Source organism: Paramormyrops kingsleyae, chromosome 22 (genome assembly GCF_048594095.1).
Source record: "Paramormyrops kingsleyae isolate MSU_618 chromosome 22, PKINGS_0.4, whole genome shotgun sequence".
NCBI lineage: Eukaryota > Metazoa > Chordata > Actinopteri > Osteoglossiformes > Mormyridae > Paramormyrops > Paramormyrops kingsleyae.
In genome coordinates, this window is record NC_132818.1 from 22,176,037 (window position 1) to 22,193,850 (window position 17,814).

Consider the following 17,814-nt stretch of genomic DNA (forward strand, 5'->3'; position numbering starts at 1 on the left):
TTGGAATATTTTCTTATTTTCTCCACTAATGTATCACACACTCATACACTCCTTCACCTGCAGAATGATTAGGATGCTTAGAGCGAGCTGGTCATTCCTAAAGGAGACATGCACCCATATGTGACTAACGGCAAACGTTATCCCCTCCCTCCTGCATCACAGCGGGGACGACGCCGTGGAATCTGCCGGGACCATCCTCAACGACATTGGCAACATGTTCGACGACCTTGCCGACCAGCTGGACGCTATGCTGGACTGACCTCCGCCCCCCAACCCCTGGCCCATTCAGGTAGAGCCAAGCGCGGCTGGACGGCACCTTCTGCGAGTGCCTCTGGGAAGCACACGGTCCCCATCCTCCAGCTATCGAAGAAGCTGGTCTGTGACAGTCATACAAGGAAGCAGTGACAGGGTGCATCATGGGAAAAGGAACAGGAAAGGAAATGTGAGCCCCCCTTGCTGGTATTTTCCACGACTTAACAGGAAGTGATGTGACCGCTGAAGGCACCCCCGCCGCAAGACACTGTGGCAGACGTATCTCCTGTCACGTTTGCTTATTTTCTTTTAATCATTGTTCATCAAGCATTGTTTTCCTTCAGCCAGTGCCGCCTAATCCCCATTACATGGTACCTCTATGTGACTGGGCCATGGGGCAAACCAGACGACAGGAAGGAGTAAAGACAGGAAGCCCATCTCCACTGTTTCCCGTAGGGACAGTGGCGGTTAGGGAATTCGACTGGAAAAGTCACTGCCTCAAATTCCAGCAGGGTTCTTGCTGTTGTACCTTAGAGTAAAGCACTTAACCCAAATCACTCCTGTAAGTATTTGTTTATATAAATGACAGTATTAAACTGTACGCTGCATCAGCAGGCTAAGAAACTGACAATGGCGTTTTTTACAATGGTGTGTTTTCCTCCAAGCAGCAGATCTTCTGAACAGTTTAGTTACATCATGGCTTTACAGAAGAACTGCTTCCGCCGCTCTGAGCTGATTCAGAGAGAAATTCCCCTATTACATTCCGGCAACTTCTGTTCTGAGAAAAGAGACACTGCATCTATGACTGCTGGCGAATTCTATTTTTATTTTAGGGAGAAGATGCATTTAGGTCCGGAATTTTTAGACTATTTATTTGCTTTTGAAAAATAAATTACAATGTATTGTCTGTTAACGTTAAGCATACATACTACATCGTCACTATGAGTTGTACTGTTTCATAACTAATATAATACTCATTTCAGCAGTCAGTATAAAATCAGAAATGCTGTTACATCTTTTAAAATGTTCATATTGTGAGCTATACAGCTGCCTTTGGAGATGAATCGCTTCTGGTATACGATAACAAATATGGAAACTGTTAGCACAATGCTAATTAAGTAAGGCTTCCCTTTCCTTGCACACAGACATCAGTATTCCAAGATCCTCGTATCCTTTATTATTTCCAAATTAGAACTTAATAAGGTTTGGATTTTTTTTTTTTTACTGTGAAATGTATAATTGCTAATGCTGCATCACCCCCTGTAAATGTGCTGCTGATGCATACAGTGCTGTATCGTGGTATATTGTGTGTGGTTCCCAGCTGCTTGTGTGCGAATGGCGGTACAGTACTGACAGTGTCCTGTTCAAGTACCGATAATCGCCAATGGGGTCACAGTTTGGGTTCAGTGTTCAGTGTCGACTGCCTGCGGATCAGGATACGGTTCTGCGTTGTGGGTTCTTCGTTCTGTAGCTTCACTCAGTTGTTCAGGTTTGTTTCAAGTTGAACAGTCAAACAGAAAAACCTTTGCGTCTCTGATTACGGTCACAGGGCAAATACTAATACCGAAACTATGTAGGATATGACTGACACTGACAATTGGGGCATTTCTGTGATTTAACACAAGAACAAATACAAAATAGCAGATAAGTAAAGTTGTGAGTGACACAGACGGGTGCAAAAACAGTATTTTTATTTTATAAAAGCAGCCCATTCCATGGAAGAGCACACAAGCGGCGTGTTGAGAGTGTGTCACTGGTGGCTCAACCTCTCCCTGACAATGAAGGGGGTGGGGGGGTGCGCTTTGGCGAGCAGTCTCACCTGTGTCCTACAGATGACATGTGACGCGTAGATATAAGCGGCAAAAGAAGGGAAACGGATGTTAAATAAAATCAATAATGACATGAAGGGTTCGTGGGGGAGATTCAGTATCTGGAGCAGGTTTGGTTTCTGGAAGCACCAGCTAATATGGCAAAAGTTAATTCCGGCCACAATGGGGGAATGGGTTTGGTTTTGGATGGAATCATATGGACCAATGGGGGAATGGGTTTGGTTTTGGATGGAATCATATGGACCAAAAAAAAGCAAAAAAACACAAAAAAACAAAAACAGTAAAACATAAGGTAAAGAATAATAGTTTTTAAAACCTTAATTACAATTAAATTACAGGTGCCTGGATCACAAGACAACCCAGTCTACCACGCGTGTGTGTGTGTCTCCTGGCTTGTAATAGGTTACATGTTCACACCAATCATACACACACACACACACACACACACACACACACACACACATCATCTGCCATTTGACTCAATCAAATAATAACATGTTTCTTTGCACAGGAGAGATTGGTCTTACCACAATAAGGCACATTTACTTAAACCCACAAATACACACTCTGTCACACTCACTCTATCTGTCCATTGAGTTCCCCCATGTATGTTAGAAGCCTGATGCACAGGCATGCAGACACACTACTAAGCCCTGATCAGCAGCAGTGAAACAGGCTGCTTTGCTCGTCACCCCCCACTCTGTCTGACCACATCCTGCTTCAGTTTCCTCTGACTTATGTTCAATTTATACATCGAATGATAGATGCAAGAAGACGGTTCAAATAAACCTGTAATGTCCTTCGGGGGGCGTATTATGGTAATATGACAGCATTTTTAAATTCTAGCAAAAAAAATTGCTGTGGGGGTGGGGGTGGTGGTCCCCCATTATAAAATATGCCCCCCCCCAAGCCCTATATTGAAACCCCAGGGTAAGGGGGTGGAAGATAGTGCATGCCCCATGTGTACGGAATATAGTTAATTGTATTTATTGTAATGCTTCTCTCAGAAGTTCTGTATGAAACTTAATCCAGAGCAGCTGTCCCTAAATTTGAGTGATGAGTTGGTCTGAATAAAAGACAAACCCACAGTTGTAAATAAAAGTAAAGGTCATCTGTCCAGCATGTTTGTATGTGGGTGTATGTGTCTGTGTGGGGGGGTGGTTCTACAGATTGTGAAACAGCTCGTGCTTCTTGCTCCAGTCCATAGGGGGCGCCTTCCTGCGCTTCTGATGCGCTCGCTCCCGGGCCAGTTGTAGGGACTTGCCTGCGCTCAGTTCCGCCTCCTCGGAGGGGGGCTCCGTAGCCTATCCCCACAAAGGCAGATGGAGGAGGAGGGAGGAGAGAAAGAGGGATGGTGAAAACAGAGGACAGATGTCACTTTGCCTTATGGCTTGAAACCCCAAGGACCCCGTTTGCAAGAGCTGACCTCTGGGGGCGGAGTGGCGGGTGGGGCTGTCAGAGAGGCTTCGGATGAGGAGCTGGAGAGGGTGGGGCTGACGGGTACCTTGACCTCGTCCGAATTCGCGTCTTCGGTCTCGTCGTTGTTGATCTGTAGAGGGGAGAGGACCTTGAACAGGCTGTGGGAAGCTGGCGAGGCTCTTAGTACAACGTTTCTTAACCTTGGTGCTCAGGACCTCTTGGCTATATGTGAACAGGCTTTCTGTCCATTTGAGCTCTTAATGACTTAGGCCTGATTAATGGTGTCTACAGAGATACATAGATCTGCATAGACAGATATGCACATCTAGCGGTTTGTACATAGATCTGCACACCTAGAGTTGCATTACCTTCCATAGCAGTGACAGGCGCAGTTAGTCTTACCTTGTTCTCCAAATCTCCATTGGCAATGGGTTCGGGCAAAGGGCCTGTACGTGGACAGGTAGGCCACAAGTTAATTCCAGATTCCTCATTTCTTTTATAGCAATTTGCTTTGATGCTCTGTAAGTAAAGTCTATCACCTCCTCTAGTCAGGTCTACATAGAACTTGCTCGTTTTGCATTGACCAACTGCCACCAAGTATCTCTGGGATTTAAACCAATCACATAGTGGCTTTCTATCTCCGCAGCCTCAGTGAGGTCAACTTTGCCCAGATTTAAGCATATTCTAAGGTATCCTTGCACCTATCCTCACCCTGGGAAGCGTCTGTGTTTCTTTAAATCGAACCAGCAGCATGATATCCTGCTTAGATACACCGGCACGCATTGCCACGTCAACGTGATGTTTTTCAGAAGACCCTACCCCATCCTACATTCATACACCTATTGACTTCTCTGTTAAAATTCAGGCCTCAGTTCTGTCATGCTGGTAAGAGCCTGAGAGCGGGTCTCACCTGTGAGGTGTTCCTCTGTAGGGGTCACCTGGCACCTCTTGAAGAAGGCATCCGTCTCTGGGTCCACCACGAGCAGCGCTGTATTCTCGCCGCCGGATCTGATGGCTTCCACCACGTCGCCATGCTGCTTCCCATTCACGGGGTCGCCGTTGACCTGAAACACGCATGAGGATGCCGGTGAGACACACATGCAACACATGCAAAGGACATGTCAACAGAACTCCCTAAGTTTCATCTTCAAAAACCAACATGTGTGGTAAATCGGGAACACCCTTTACTTAGGGTACCTTGGTGTCGCTGTGATTAGATGACAGGGAAGTGAACTTTTCTCGAGGTCGGCCCACAACCCTAACTCCTTATCTGCCATCTATATTGTTCTTCTCAAGACAACAGACGTTTCATCCCTGGTTGGATTTGGCTCGCTGCATTATCAGTGTGCCTTCCTGCAGATCCAAGGAGGAAATCCTGTATCTATTTGTGTCACACAAATATGTGGATGCTCTCAGCTAGTCCGCAGGGCTACAGCAGGCCTAGCAGCCAATGGCACATAAAAGGGGGCACATTCCCATAATGCATTCTGTTTGCAAGCTGGGCTCTCATGTAGATCCTCCATCATTAACGAACACAAATACGCTGCAGGCGTGCTAAGAGTTGTCATTTTGACCATAATTCGGCAAAGCAAACATCTCCCTGACAGCCACTTCCTGGGCCTGCTGACCGCTGGTCAAACCACAAAACCGCGTGGAAACTTGTATATTATAGAGAGAATATGATACAAGTGGAAAATACCAAAATTGGCTCGGGTGCTAATATCTGCCAGAATATCTGATGCTGTCACCCAAACTGAGCTGAAAGTTCGTAGTCCCCTTCACCACCGGTTAAGCTGAAGGATGCAGCGGCTGCATTAAATCATGTTAAATCACCTTAATGGTTGTTTACTTGTAGAGGCCTTTAATCATTATCCCACCTGCTGTCCAAAATTGCCTGCTGGTAATAAAGTAATAGGGAAAAGAGGTGATGAGCAGCTGGGTGGGGTCACCTGAACAATCCTGTCCTTGGGTCGAAGGCCAGACCTCTGAGCGGGCGAGTCGTCATCCACGGCCCTGATGTACTGGCCCGGCTTGGACCTCTCGCTGTGCAGGTTGAAACCGTAGCCTGTGGCCCCCTTCTCGATGACACAGAGTCGAGGTCGGAGCTCCTGTTGGGTCTCCTGTGGTGTGGGGGGGGGGGCACAGAAATGTGAGATCATTGTTCTGAACACTGACAGTTTTCTATGGCAGGGGGAACTGCACTGATTTCTATAGAAATTTCAGTTAGTGCAAATGTTTAGAATGTGGAAAATAATGTAGAAATTTGGTGTGATAACTATGGAGAAGGAATCGCAAAATGTATGTTAATGTTCCAGTGGTTCATTTTTTTTCTGAAAGATGCAAAAATACAGGAAAAAACCAAAAGAAAACCCAATGAAACCCCATTTTCAAACCCTGCTTCTTTCTAACCACACCCCCCCCCCGAGTTGCTGACACCAGGACTGACAGACTCCCATTATAACAAGCCAGTAGGTACCAAGAAAAGCACCTCTGACCTGACAGCAGAGCTCAAAGCTCTGTGTTTACATTCCTGCACCACAAACTCACCCCGATCGCCCCGATTCAGCTGTCCTTGTTTACAATTATTGCATATAAGAACCGAGCTGTGCTGCGAAGAGAGACTAGTTACGTGTGATTCCAGCTCACTTCGGTTCTGTAAAGGCGTTGCCGGTTTCCATGACTGATAGCGATGTAAAACCGAAGAGGCGCTTATTTACTGTTCAAATAGTGTACATCTTGATTTACTAAGTGCTAATTTCTGCGCACAAGTGTGTGATAATCGGCGTCTTATGTTACCATCAAACATGAATGGGATTAGCATTCGCTTGCATAAATTTGCATTACGAATCCACTCCGTTTAGCTATTCTATAGTACTTTCTCAAGTATGCAGCTGGAAATGTTCAAGTTCCGAGTTATTGGGAATGCATCAATACATTGCAATGTGTGATAATACTAATCAATGCATTTCGATGCTGATCACTGGTTCCTCTTTATCTCCCTGCATTTCACCAAATCAGGCGGTGGTGATGCAAGCAGCTTGTTTAGTCAGCCCTGCTAGTAAGCTGGACCATGTCACTGCGATTACGAGTTTGGGTACAGCTGACTTACAATGGAAGACCGTCTTGTTGTGGTTCCACTTGGGTACGGCTCTGTTCTCGGTGATGGTGGAAAAGTGCCATTACAAAAGCAGATGCTGCAGTGTTTTAACGTGCGAGTCTGTCAGATAAGCAGCGATGGAGAAACAGCACGACTGTGTGCAACGGAGCATCGCGTTCATGCAAAATTAGCGTAACACTGGTGTGGTGTAACAGTTACTCAAAAAAATCATGACTTTCTTAAGCTAGATTGTAGTTGCGTCGGTTTCCAGTAAAACTTCCTTTATCAGTCTTGCAAATGCAGATCTGTAGGATAATGATGTTGAGTGGAGGAGTGAGTGCATCCACAGGAAGATGCCCTTAACTAATGTCTGGGGCTGTGTTTTCTAACAGAGTACAGAAACACTTGGCCTTTGGCCACGTTTTGCCCTAGTCCTCATAAATCAACATCAGCTCTGATTCACAAAAGGCCAACACAAATTGATCAAAATTAGAAAAAAAAACATCTATTGTATAAATGCCACAATTCATAGACCTTGAGTTTATTTGCACATCGCCCCCCTGTCTAAAAACGACTCCCCCCTCCTATCAATTCAGGAGAAGGTGGAGGTAGCACTGTAGCGCTCTGAAAGCGATGGCAATAGCGATGTGGGGGGGTAATTACTTTGTCCCTGTGCATCATATCATATTACTTTAACCATCACAGGAAAAAGGATTAGGAAGTGATATCCATGTTCCTACATATTGGATGGAATTAATCAGTCAGAGTTTATTTCAGGGGGATGAATGGACGGGGGTGTTGAGTCTTTCCATCCCTGGTTAATTTTATTCACATTATTGGTGTGAGAACTGACTGTTGGTTGTTTGGTTACTTTTAATGCTGTTTGAAATAAATGTGAAAATTTTCATGCTTTACATTTACCATAATTTAGCTAATTGAACAATATTTTACTGTATATATGAATTGGTACATATATCTAGTCTTCTTGTTGATGATTTTAATTTTCCTGGTTTGCATCTGCTGTCACCTAGCATGGACGTCTGCGGCATGCTGTCTGGGGTAAACCTCTCTCAGGATGGAGAGCTGGTCTGCATCACTGTCAGACAAAAGGTGCTGTAAATATCCCAGTGTTTCTGTTTTTTAGTTCTTAGTAAATTACTAAATTGCTGGTTTTCAGAATGACTAAAAATTCTATTTGCTTTGTGGTAACTAGCTACCTATACTGTTGTTTTTCATTTGTACCCTCCAAAAACCCACGTTTGCTATTCGGAGCCAAGCCAATATTCTACCCCACCTTCGTGAAATTCTGTATTCCATTTCCTGTGTTCCATTTCCTGAGTTCTATTTCCTGCATTCCACTCCATGCATTTTTTCTCTCTTCCCTGACTTCTGTGTTGCTGTATCACATCCAGTGCAAATCCCTCAACAAAAGGGAACTCTGCCATTTTTTTATACTGCAGTCCTAACTGCAGTTAAATCAGCAATCCATTAACTCAGTGAAGGTCACTCTGCGCAGCTCCTCCTCACTCATTTGTGCTGTTTCTCATCCTGATTTGGATCGATCCTGTCTGTTCTGGTTTTGAGTCAAAGATGGTTCTTGGGGTTATTGACTATAGCTTACTGTACTGGATTTTGTTCTGGTCTGTGGTCTCATTCGTGGTGATTACAGTTCGACATCTGAGTCATCGCAGTCAATGACCCTGGTCCTGACAGCACTGTGGACTTGGGAACCAGCCTGACTTGGCATGTGTTTGGGTGTGTGTCTATGTGCAGTTTGGAATGTGTCTCTTTGTTTTGTGCCTCATTTTGAACTTTATTAACAAAGTGCTGTTTCTTTAAGTTCCCCCTCCTTGCCAGAACATGCTGACTGCGGGATCTGTAAAGTTAGCTCTGGCCCTAATTCAAACTCTCATCTTCAGAGAGGTGTCTGATTGGCTGGTAGCCCAGTTAATGCTGGGGAGCTCATTTGAACTGCATTAATCCGGGCTCGTTTGATTGGGTCTGGGGTAGGGGAGTCTGACAGTAAGAAAGATGAACATTGAAGATAAATCGCGGTCAGTGGGAGGTGGACGGAGCTCCTAGTGGAGGTGGGGCTCTTGGTGTGTCACATGACACCAGGAACCTGCTTCTTTGCTTTGTTGGGCTTATTATCATCATAATGTTCTTGCTGACTTGGAGATCCTAACAAAACCCCTCCCATTCTGCCAGATGCCTTGAACAGGCCTGGCTAAGCCCTGCAGTAGGTCATCGTAGTACACTGTCTGTTTCTAGATACACTCATGTATTATCTCTGTAAACTACTATTATTATATGATCCTGCTGGGCTGGTGTGGCACGGTTTATGTCAGATTATGTCAGATCTGGGGCAGACCGTCTGGGTTCAGCCACCGGAGACGGGAAAGCTCGCAGATTTTCAGCGGAGAAATAGAGAGGAGTATTTCTTAAAGCAACCCACGGCAGACAAATGAAATCGCCTTCTTATAAACCTGGAAATTCTCCTTGTAAAGCGAATGCTTTTGGCGAAAAAGATGCCGATGGCAAGAGCTGGGCGCGCGGAGTCGCCGTGGCGACCGCACCCATGTCAGGTCGCCACGGTCACGTGTGGCTCTCACTGTGCTGAAAGGTGTGTTAGCGCGGCGTGTTCATGGGCCCTTGGTGTTATTTCTCAGCACAACCCCCCGAGATGACTTCCTCTGCTGGCATTTCCTTTCTTAAATAGTACTGTTTCCAAGGCGACAGCACTGACAGGGTTGAGGAGGCCGGAAAACCACAGGCAGCCGCGGCAACATGCTAACTATGCTATCACTGCAAGCTTGTTCTTCTATAACAATACAGGTGTGACCAAACTCTGGCACGGGCCTCCAGACAGAGGTCCTGGATCCCCCGCCCACCCCTGCTAAGCTGCACTTGGGACTCCCTCAGCAGAAGTAACAAGTAGAGATGTACCACAGACCCCATATTGTCCTCCTGTCAATCACTTCAACACTTTTGGCCCCTGAGGTTTGAACATGCCAGCGGGTAAAGCCCCCTCCCCGACCCCCCCCTCCCGACTAGCTGTTAGCTGCTCTGAAGGTCATGTGAACTCCACCTCATCACCTCCCATGGCGCCTTTGCAGGCTGACCGCACGGCCACCCCCAGGGCGGGGGAGGGGCTGCTCTCTCATTCTCTTCCGCCCGTCTTTGCTAACTGAACGCCACTGAGTTTGCAGCTTGTGCACGACACCCCCATCTGCACAAACAGATGTCAGCATAGCTCTGCTATTCCCTAACCTTGGGGGGGGGGGTTAGGGAGACGCTATATACCAGAGCTAAGCAATATGACCAAAATCTCGAATGCCGGTATAGGTCACGTCACATCCCGATAACGATATATATTACGATATAGCACATTTTCTGTAAATTCAATTAATAAATAGTTTATATAAAATGGCCACAAGGAAAGGCCTGTTCTCATTACATTTTTAATTATATACTTGACAAATAAAAGTTACATATTCATATTTGATTATTTTTCTCCTTTTATTTAGAATCTTTGGGCAAAATTTCAGTTAGGTATGTAACAAAATATAGAATTTTAATATACAAGGCATACAAAGGTTTATAGAAAACTGTAAACTGTTGGATCACACGCGGTAAAGATCAGCCAGTGCTGTAAAATGTTGCGCGGTGTATGCATACGCGAGACCTAGTGCGCGTGTGGCTGCAGATTGGATAGTGATATCGCCTCACGCAAAACCTAAGCATTGTCCAAAATATTTCAAATATTGCTGTAAAGAGTGTCACTTGTGATACAACAAAATAATGTTTTTTCTATCGTCACACAACATATATTGGCATGTCAACCAGCCCTACTGTAAACACCTCACCTTTATTTAGTGGAATGCTGCCTATCTCGTTGTATATACCTCACTCAGAATACACCAACAGCTAATCAGCTTAAGCCTCTTAGCCACTGTGCCATCTACTGGCTTATACCTGTACGACACCTTAGCCTCAAATCAAAATATTAATTTTTTACATGCATTATTATTTATTTAGCAGATGTATATGGCATCTTAACCCACGGAACCGCACACCACCCCATCCATCCAACCATCCATTCATCCATTCCTCCGTCCATCCATACACCAATTTATCTTTGTTACTCAGTCACTCAATCACTTTTTCACTCACTCACTAATTTTCATCAGTCACTCACTAATTTTCGTCAGACACTCTCACTCACTCACTAATCGGATAATTACAGGAAAGCCTATTTTCTTCATGTCATGGAATGAGCTGAACAGGTTGGAATCCAAAATAATGTTCCGTCATCAAGCTCAGCTGCCCTTCTTTAATATGCTGGGTTCATGGAGCCTTTGATATCGCACTGCTGCTCATGTAGCAGGTCATGGATCAAACCTGATTATGTCTTTGCCATTAATAAAAAAAACGCAGTGAGAGTGTTTAAATCACTTGTCATTACCAGCGGAAGTCAGACCACTACGGCAGACCATCATGTCGGCTTATGCAAAGCAAATGGCAGAAACTCTGCGATAAACATAATATTCCCACCCGCTGCATCTTAATCATTATTAGGGCATAACTAATATTTCGCCCCGTGCATCATCTGAGTAATGACTCATGGTCTTATGTGTGTTTAAGCAGGCTGTGGGTTTGCTGTGTTTTGATGGTGTTCAGCGTGATGCAGCAGGAGATCTTATGTGATTGTATGCCCAAGTGACAGGACAGAACCTGTATCATCAGATACTGAAAGTGTCTGTCTGTCTGTCTGCCAGCCTGTCTGCCAGCCTGTCTGTCTGTCTGCCTGCCTGCCAGCCTGTCTATCTGCCTGTCTGTCTGCCTGCCTGTCTGTCTGCCTGTCTGTCTGCCAGCCTGTCTGTCTGCCTGTCTGTCTGCCAGCCTGTCTGTCTGCCCGTCTGTCTGCCTGTCTGCCAGCCTGTCTGTCTGTCTGCCAGCCTGTCTGTCTGTCTGTCTGCCAGCCTGTCTGTCTGTCTGTCTGCCTGCCTGTCTGTCTGTCTGTCTGCCTGTCTGCCAGCCTGTCTGTCTGCCAGCCTGTCTGTCTGCCTGCCTGCCAGCCTGTCTATCTGCCTGCCAGCCTGTCTATCTGCCTGCCTGTCTGCCTGCCTGTCTGTCTGCCAGCCTGTCTGTCTGCCTGCCTGTCTGTCTGCCAGCCTGTCTGTCTGTCTGCCTGCCTGTCTGTCTGCCAGCCTGTCTGTCTGTCTGCCTGTCTGCCAGCCTGTCTGTCTGTCTACCTGTCTGTCTGTCTGTCTGCCTGCCTGTCTGCCAGCCTGTCTGTCTGTCTGCCTGCCAGCCTGTCTGTCAGCCTGTCTGCCAGACAGAAAAAATGTCCCCACAAGGTAAAAATGATGGGGTTTTTATCACATTGTGATGAAATGTGGTCCCCACAAGTAATAATTACAAACATACACACACCCACACACAGGCAGGCAGATACACACACAGTTTAACATGTAGCACTGAGATGGGAAACACACAAGCAGGTTCCCCTCGAGTCGAGCGGGCGGCACTAAGGTGGCCTTTTCCACACCCAATTGGGTTTTGACATCTCTACCCTCCCCCGGGTATCGGTACCTTGGACATTGTACCTGTCCTACAACTGGGTCACCTCACAGGAAGAATAACGGAAAGAGCAGGAAGTCAGTGGCTTTTTCAATAGGCGCCACCCGAGGAAACGGCCCGTGGCCTTGATTCTAGCAGGGCCAGAAAGTTCCGGAAGGGAGGCTTAGGCCCTGGCAGGGGGCCAGCTGACAGGACTTGCCTGAGTCACATGACTGCCACCTGATTTTACTTCATATAAACAGCCAGCTGAAACACAAAGAGGATTTCCTCTTTTTATGTCAGTTATTACATTTTTAGGTCTGGAACAGCTAAAATTCCTTGGATTTGCTGAATGACTCCCTTTTTGGTGCGAGTTTGGTCACATTTAAGGGCTGTGTAAACAGGGTCTTAAAAACAGCTTGTTGGAGACCATGTGTTCCCATGGGCCGAGAAGGGAGACACAGCAAGGTCTGGCCCCATTCAGGTGCCACTGAGATATCAGGTAACACTGAACATTCAGGTGGGCAGCCGTCATCCGTGTCTTTTATGGATTCCGGTTTTTGGTCGCGGGGTGGAAAGCGTGCTACTCTCTCCTACCTGAGATGGCTGCCCAAGCCAGATCCCGTCCTGCACAGAAGGCCTCTGTTCCCCAGCTTCTGTCAGTCAGTTACGAACACAGAGGCTTGTTGAGAGGGGATTACAAACGTAAGTGCTCACATCGTCTTACGCTCAGGCCCCTGGGGGCTGGAGAGCTGATTGGGGCTGGTTTTGTTTACCAGGTGAAAAAACGCACCAAACACCACAAGACGAAGGACTGTTAGCCTCACAAGATGAAAGGCTGTCAGCCTCACAAGACGAAGGGCTGTCAGCCTCATAAGACGAAGGGCTGTCAGCCTGACAAGACGAAGGGCTGTCAGCCTCACAAGACGAAGGGCTGTCAGCCTGACAAGACGAAGGGCTGTCTGCCTCACAAGACGAATGGCTGTCAGCTTCACAAGACGAATGGCTGTCAGCTTCACAAGACGAATGGCTGTCAGCTTCACAAGATGGCGAACATATAAACCTCCTCTTCCTGCAGAAGGCCAAAATCTCATCTGAAATCTGAACTCGGTTCCTGCGGCTTAGATGAAGCGACACGTATATATTTCTGTAAAAGTATTATCGACGAGAGGTTTTACAGACATCTGTCAGGCGTCGGGATACAGTCCGCCCCGTCACTCGAGGACCCCTACGTGGTTCTGTTTGTATCATCTTTGCACGGGTCTCATTGCATCACGCCCTTTTCCTGACTGAGCCTAACCCACACCAGGGCACAGAGGAAAGGGCAGCTCTTGAGTTATCCTGGGCACATTCTTGGGGAACAGAAAACACAATGGGGCAGGATTTCATCTTTTTCTGCTGCTATTTGTGCTGTTTGTTAGTTCCCCACTTCTCTTTTCGGAGAGCCATACTTATAGAAACAGCTTCATGCATACGTTACTAAAAGTAGCCTGAGTATCAGTGACCTGTGAAAAACACTCTGTGCTTATTTATGTTTTAGTTATGCAGCGCACCCAGACACCACAACCTCTAGTGCTGTTACAACATTCTTTTCCCATCATAGGTTCTCGTCCCTGTCACGTATCAAACTTCTGACATCTGCATCGCCGGTGGACAGCACCCGCTATTAAAAAGAGGCCACCTCGCAGTTAACATGATGCTTAAAACCAGCATCCACGTAGAAGTCATAAACCCCTCACTGACTGAATATCTGCACCTCTGTACTGTATATCGATATGTTGACAGGCCAAGAAAGGCAGAAACCAGAATATCTCTGAACAAAACCGACAGATGGACAGATACTCGGTTTATGAACTGTCTGCTTCTCATAGACATGAAAGACTGAGAAATGCATGTATTGGGAACCAACGACAAGCAGACGACTGCCTGGCCGTGTGGATCTGCATGCGTGCGTTCCGGTTACTGCCCTCCATCTGAGTTGCGGTGAAGGTTCTGACTCTCCACATCTGTCATGTGTTTGGGTCAGACCCATAAATATTTACGGCGCTCTGCCACGTGTCGTCGCCTCGCTTTGTGAGGGTACGTAAGCATGTCTTCCATGTGTTCGGGGCTCCTTACGCCACACTCCACGGGGGCCCTCCCCAGAGGAGGACCTCTGACACATGTAAACAGGACATAAACATCAGATGGACTGGGACATTAAAGCCAGCCCCGCAAGATGGACCGCAGTGGCTGTAAACATCCTGGCTGTTTCCCCCCTGGGTTCTTGGTGTGTTCCGGAGAGCCACACACTGCTGGGATGTCATCAGTACTGCTGTGCATAAACGCTAGATCAGGGGCATGAGGCTGTTAGTCTGATGGGTGTCGGAGGAGGATGTTGTGAAAACTGAAAGGAAATCCAGAGAAACAGCTGTCTTTCTGGCAGCTCTGGTATGACATTTATTGCAAATGATAATTCCATCCTTCCATCCACATTCCATAAGTGCTTTTCCAGTGCAGGGCTGTGGTGAGAGTGAGGCGATGGATTCAGGCCAGAGAACATCACAGAGCAGCAGGAAAAAGCAGCAACAACAAAGAATGAACTTACTTAGAGTTCAGTCATTCTTCTCAAAAGCAAAGCAAACTTTATGGTGGTGTATTTTACATTTTATTGCCATTCCTTAAAAAAAATTAAGTCTCACAGAAGTTTAGCTTTTATGTCTAACCTCACTGACAACAAAAAATATATAATCAAAAGTATTCAAAACACAGTATTTGTTAGCTTTCAAACTGGAAAAACAACTAAACCAAGTCACAGATGTCCTTAGCTTATCACTCGTAGCTCTTAAGTTCAGCTTGGGCTGGACAGCTGCGTTCAGCCTCACAGCCTACAGTCTACAAACAGATGTGTGGATAAAACCAGCTGTGATTAATGGAAGACAAGAAAATAGGATTCAGATCTGATTCACATCACCAGTGTGGGAGAACGACAATGTCTCCCTACCACAGGAATAGAACCGAACGGTTTTGTGCAGCTTGGGAGAGAATAAGAACCTGAAACCAGACCTTGTAAAACCGTGGGTAGCAGGTGCTCAGGTCCCAGAGGAACGAATAACAGACCGCAGCTCTAACAAGATCTGTTAAGATGATTTAAGTAGTAAATATGTTTTCACGGGATGTTCGCTGGAGGCAAATGAACTTAGAACAATTTCACTGGCGGTCAAAACTGTGGTAACACCCAGCATTTTCGGCATCAGGGTTTAAAAATTACTACACGAATACTGCCTGTAATGTTTATAAACACTCAAAGAATATTTACAAATATCATATATTGGACAATTAAATAAGTAACTGGAGAAGCACTTGAATAAAGCTGTTCAATCTCTAAATATTGTAAATGTTTGCACAATTTTGGCCCCCAGTGTAGCACCCCGCATACATAGACCACGTGGTTTATGTTTAAGCTATTAAACAACAAGCATAAATGAGTGAATAAGCACCCTCCGATCGGTTACCTTATCAGAGCTGATGCTGAGTTTCTTTTCCAGAAAGAATGCGCCGTTCTCCTCCGGCGCCGGGGTGGGTGCAGGTTCCGCGGCGATGTCACCCTCCTCTACCCCGCCGTCGTTTGCGGCTGCATCGCTCGGAATGGGGATGCCTTCCGTAACATACTCCTTCATGCACTTCAAGTTGTGTTCCATCAGCACATCCTCCGTCTCCTGGTCCACAACGATGAGTTCCAGCTTTCCCACGGTGGCTCGTATGCGCGATACGACCTGCTGGTGGCTGTCCCCTTCCACACACTCCCCGTTGACGAACACCAGCCGGTCCCCTGCGCGAAGACCCGACGCTTCGGCCGGCGAGTCCGGTTCTACGAGGCGAATGAACTGCCCCGACTTGCCCTTCTCCCCATGAAGATGGAAACCGTAGCCGTCTGATCCTTTTTCTAACACGCATAGTCTGGGCCGAGGTCTGGTCATTTTTAATGTTCAAGCTATTTAAAAGTAAAAAGTATCCGCTTTCTGATAAACACGGGTATTCAGAAGTACTGTCAGTGACACTATTCACTTTCAGCAAGAACGCCTTTGTCGCTTATAAAGCTCCTCCCATAGGGACTGTTGAAATGGGCCTGTTACCTATTTCGAAACCGCAGAATAAGCCGTATACGCAAAGATACTGTTGATGACATTCTCCAAATCCGCCTATTTTTAAGGTACTGATAAGAACATGTAGTAAGGTGCTTAAGAAGACGTGTTCGTAATATGATGGTTCTTGGCTTAAATAGTCCGTAACGCCAGGGCGTGGATGTTATCAAGCTAAACATCTGATTATTAGCAGTTTTTGTTCAGAGCAATTCATCGCCGCTTAATTTGCTCCGTAGCGGAGGTACCGTTGTCACATGGCTTGGTTGTCACAGAACCCATAACTTAAAGTAGAGGGCGCTGATAGACCTGCATCCTACTGACCTAATAGTCCCTATTTTAGTTTAAGTTACAACCGTGAAAAGTGTTCATAGATTTAGTGTTTTGTAGCTCCTAAAAATGTTTAACAGCTTTTTTTGTCATGAATCTTAAGTGCACTAAGGTAACTCTTGCGTTGGGCTTCTGTCAGATGAAGGGGTTGGTTATACGCTCCATGTGTGTGGAGTCTGCATGTTCTCCCCGTGTTCTTCTGTGGTTTCCTCCAGGTGCTCTGGTTTCCCCCCACAGTCCAAAAACATGCTGAGGCTCATTGGAGTTACTACATTGCCCATAGGTGTGCATGTGTGAGTGACTGGCGTGTGACTGTGCCCTGTGATGGGTTGGCGCCCCATCCTGGGTTCTTCCCTGCTTTGTGCCCTGTGATGGGTTGGCGCCCCATCCTGGGTTCTTCCCTGCTTTGTGCCCTGTGATGGGTTGGTGCCCCATCCTGGGTTCTTCCCTGCTTTGTGCCCTGTGATGGGTTGGTGCCCCATCCTGGGTTCTTCCCTGCTTTGTGCCCTGTGATGGGTTGGTGCCCCATCCTGGGTTCTTCCCTGCTTTGTGCCCTGTGATGGGTTGGTACCCCATCCTAGGTTCTTCCCTGCTTTGTGCCCTGTGATGGGTTGGTGCCCCATCCTGGGTTCTTCCCTGCTTTGTGCCCTGTGATGGGTTGGTGCCCCATCCTGGGTTCTTCCCTGCTTTGTGCCCTGTGATGGGTTGGTGCCCCATCCTGGGTTCTTCGCTACCTTGTACCTGTAGGCTCCATGATAGGCTCCGGATCCCCCGCTGCCCTAAATAGGACAAGCAATACAGGAAAGGTATGTGTGTGTGTGTGTGTATATATATATATATATATATATATATATATATATATATATGGTGGTTTCATTTGGCTTGGTGCCAAATGACAGCACCATGTTTACAGCACAGTGTCCCCATCACTGCACTGGGGCATTGAGATCCACACAGACCACAGGATGGGCTCCCCCTGCTGGCCACAGTGTCCCCATCCCCCCCATCCCATGTTCTCATATATCACAAACTGTAACGTATAAATCTTCCATAGTACAATTATAAGACCCAACACCGTGTAATTCAACCGCGCATTTATTGCATTAGTATTATTTAGTCAACCAACTTCGACACATTGCCCCTCGCACGGTGCGCCCACACGCACCACTGTTTACAATACTTAACATTTGACGCAATACATGAC

General features: G+C 46.5%; 2 protein-coding genes across 2 annotated transcripts in view; one reads left to right on the forward strand and one right to left on the reverse strand.

The window, feature by feature from the left end:
- The window catches only part of LOC111856721 (caskin-2), a 29,272-nt gene extending 26,986 nt beyond the window's left edge, over window positions 1-2,286 (forward strand). Inside the window, exon 22 of the mRNA XM_072705239.1 lies at window positions 163-2,286. Within this exon, the coding sequence (XP_072561340.1) occupies window positions 163-259 (97 nt within the window). The 3' untranslated portion in view covers window positions 260-2,286. The remainder of the gene's footprint in view (window positions 1-162) is intronic.
- On the reverse strand, window positions 1,927-16,242 carry LOC111856754 (Na(+)/H(+) exchange regulatory cofactor NHE-RF1-like). Its single transcript, XM_023836964.2, has 6 exons — window positions 15,654-16,242; window positions 5,450-5,620; window positions 4,411-4,564; window positions 3,903-3,946; window positions 3,508-3,630; window positions 1,927-3,385 (listed from the first exon to the last, which is right to left on the reverse strand). The coding sequence occupies exons 1-6, from the start codon at window positions 16,116-16,118 to the stop codon at window positions 3,245-3,247; spliced, it is 1,098 nt and encodes a 365-aa protein (XP_023692732.1). The 5' UTR covers window positions 16,119-16,242; the 3' UTR covers window positions 1,927-3,244.
- Between the last annotated feature and the right edge of the window lie 1,572 nt (window positions 16,243-17,814).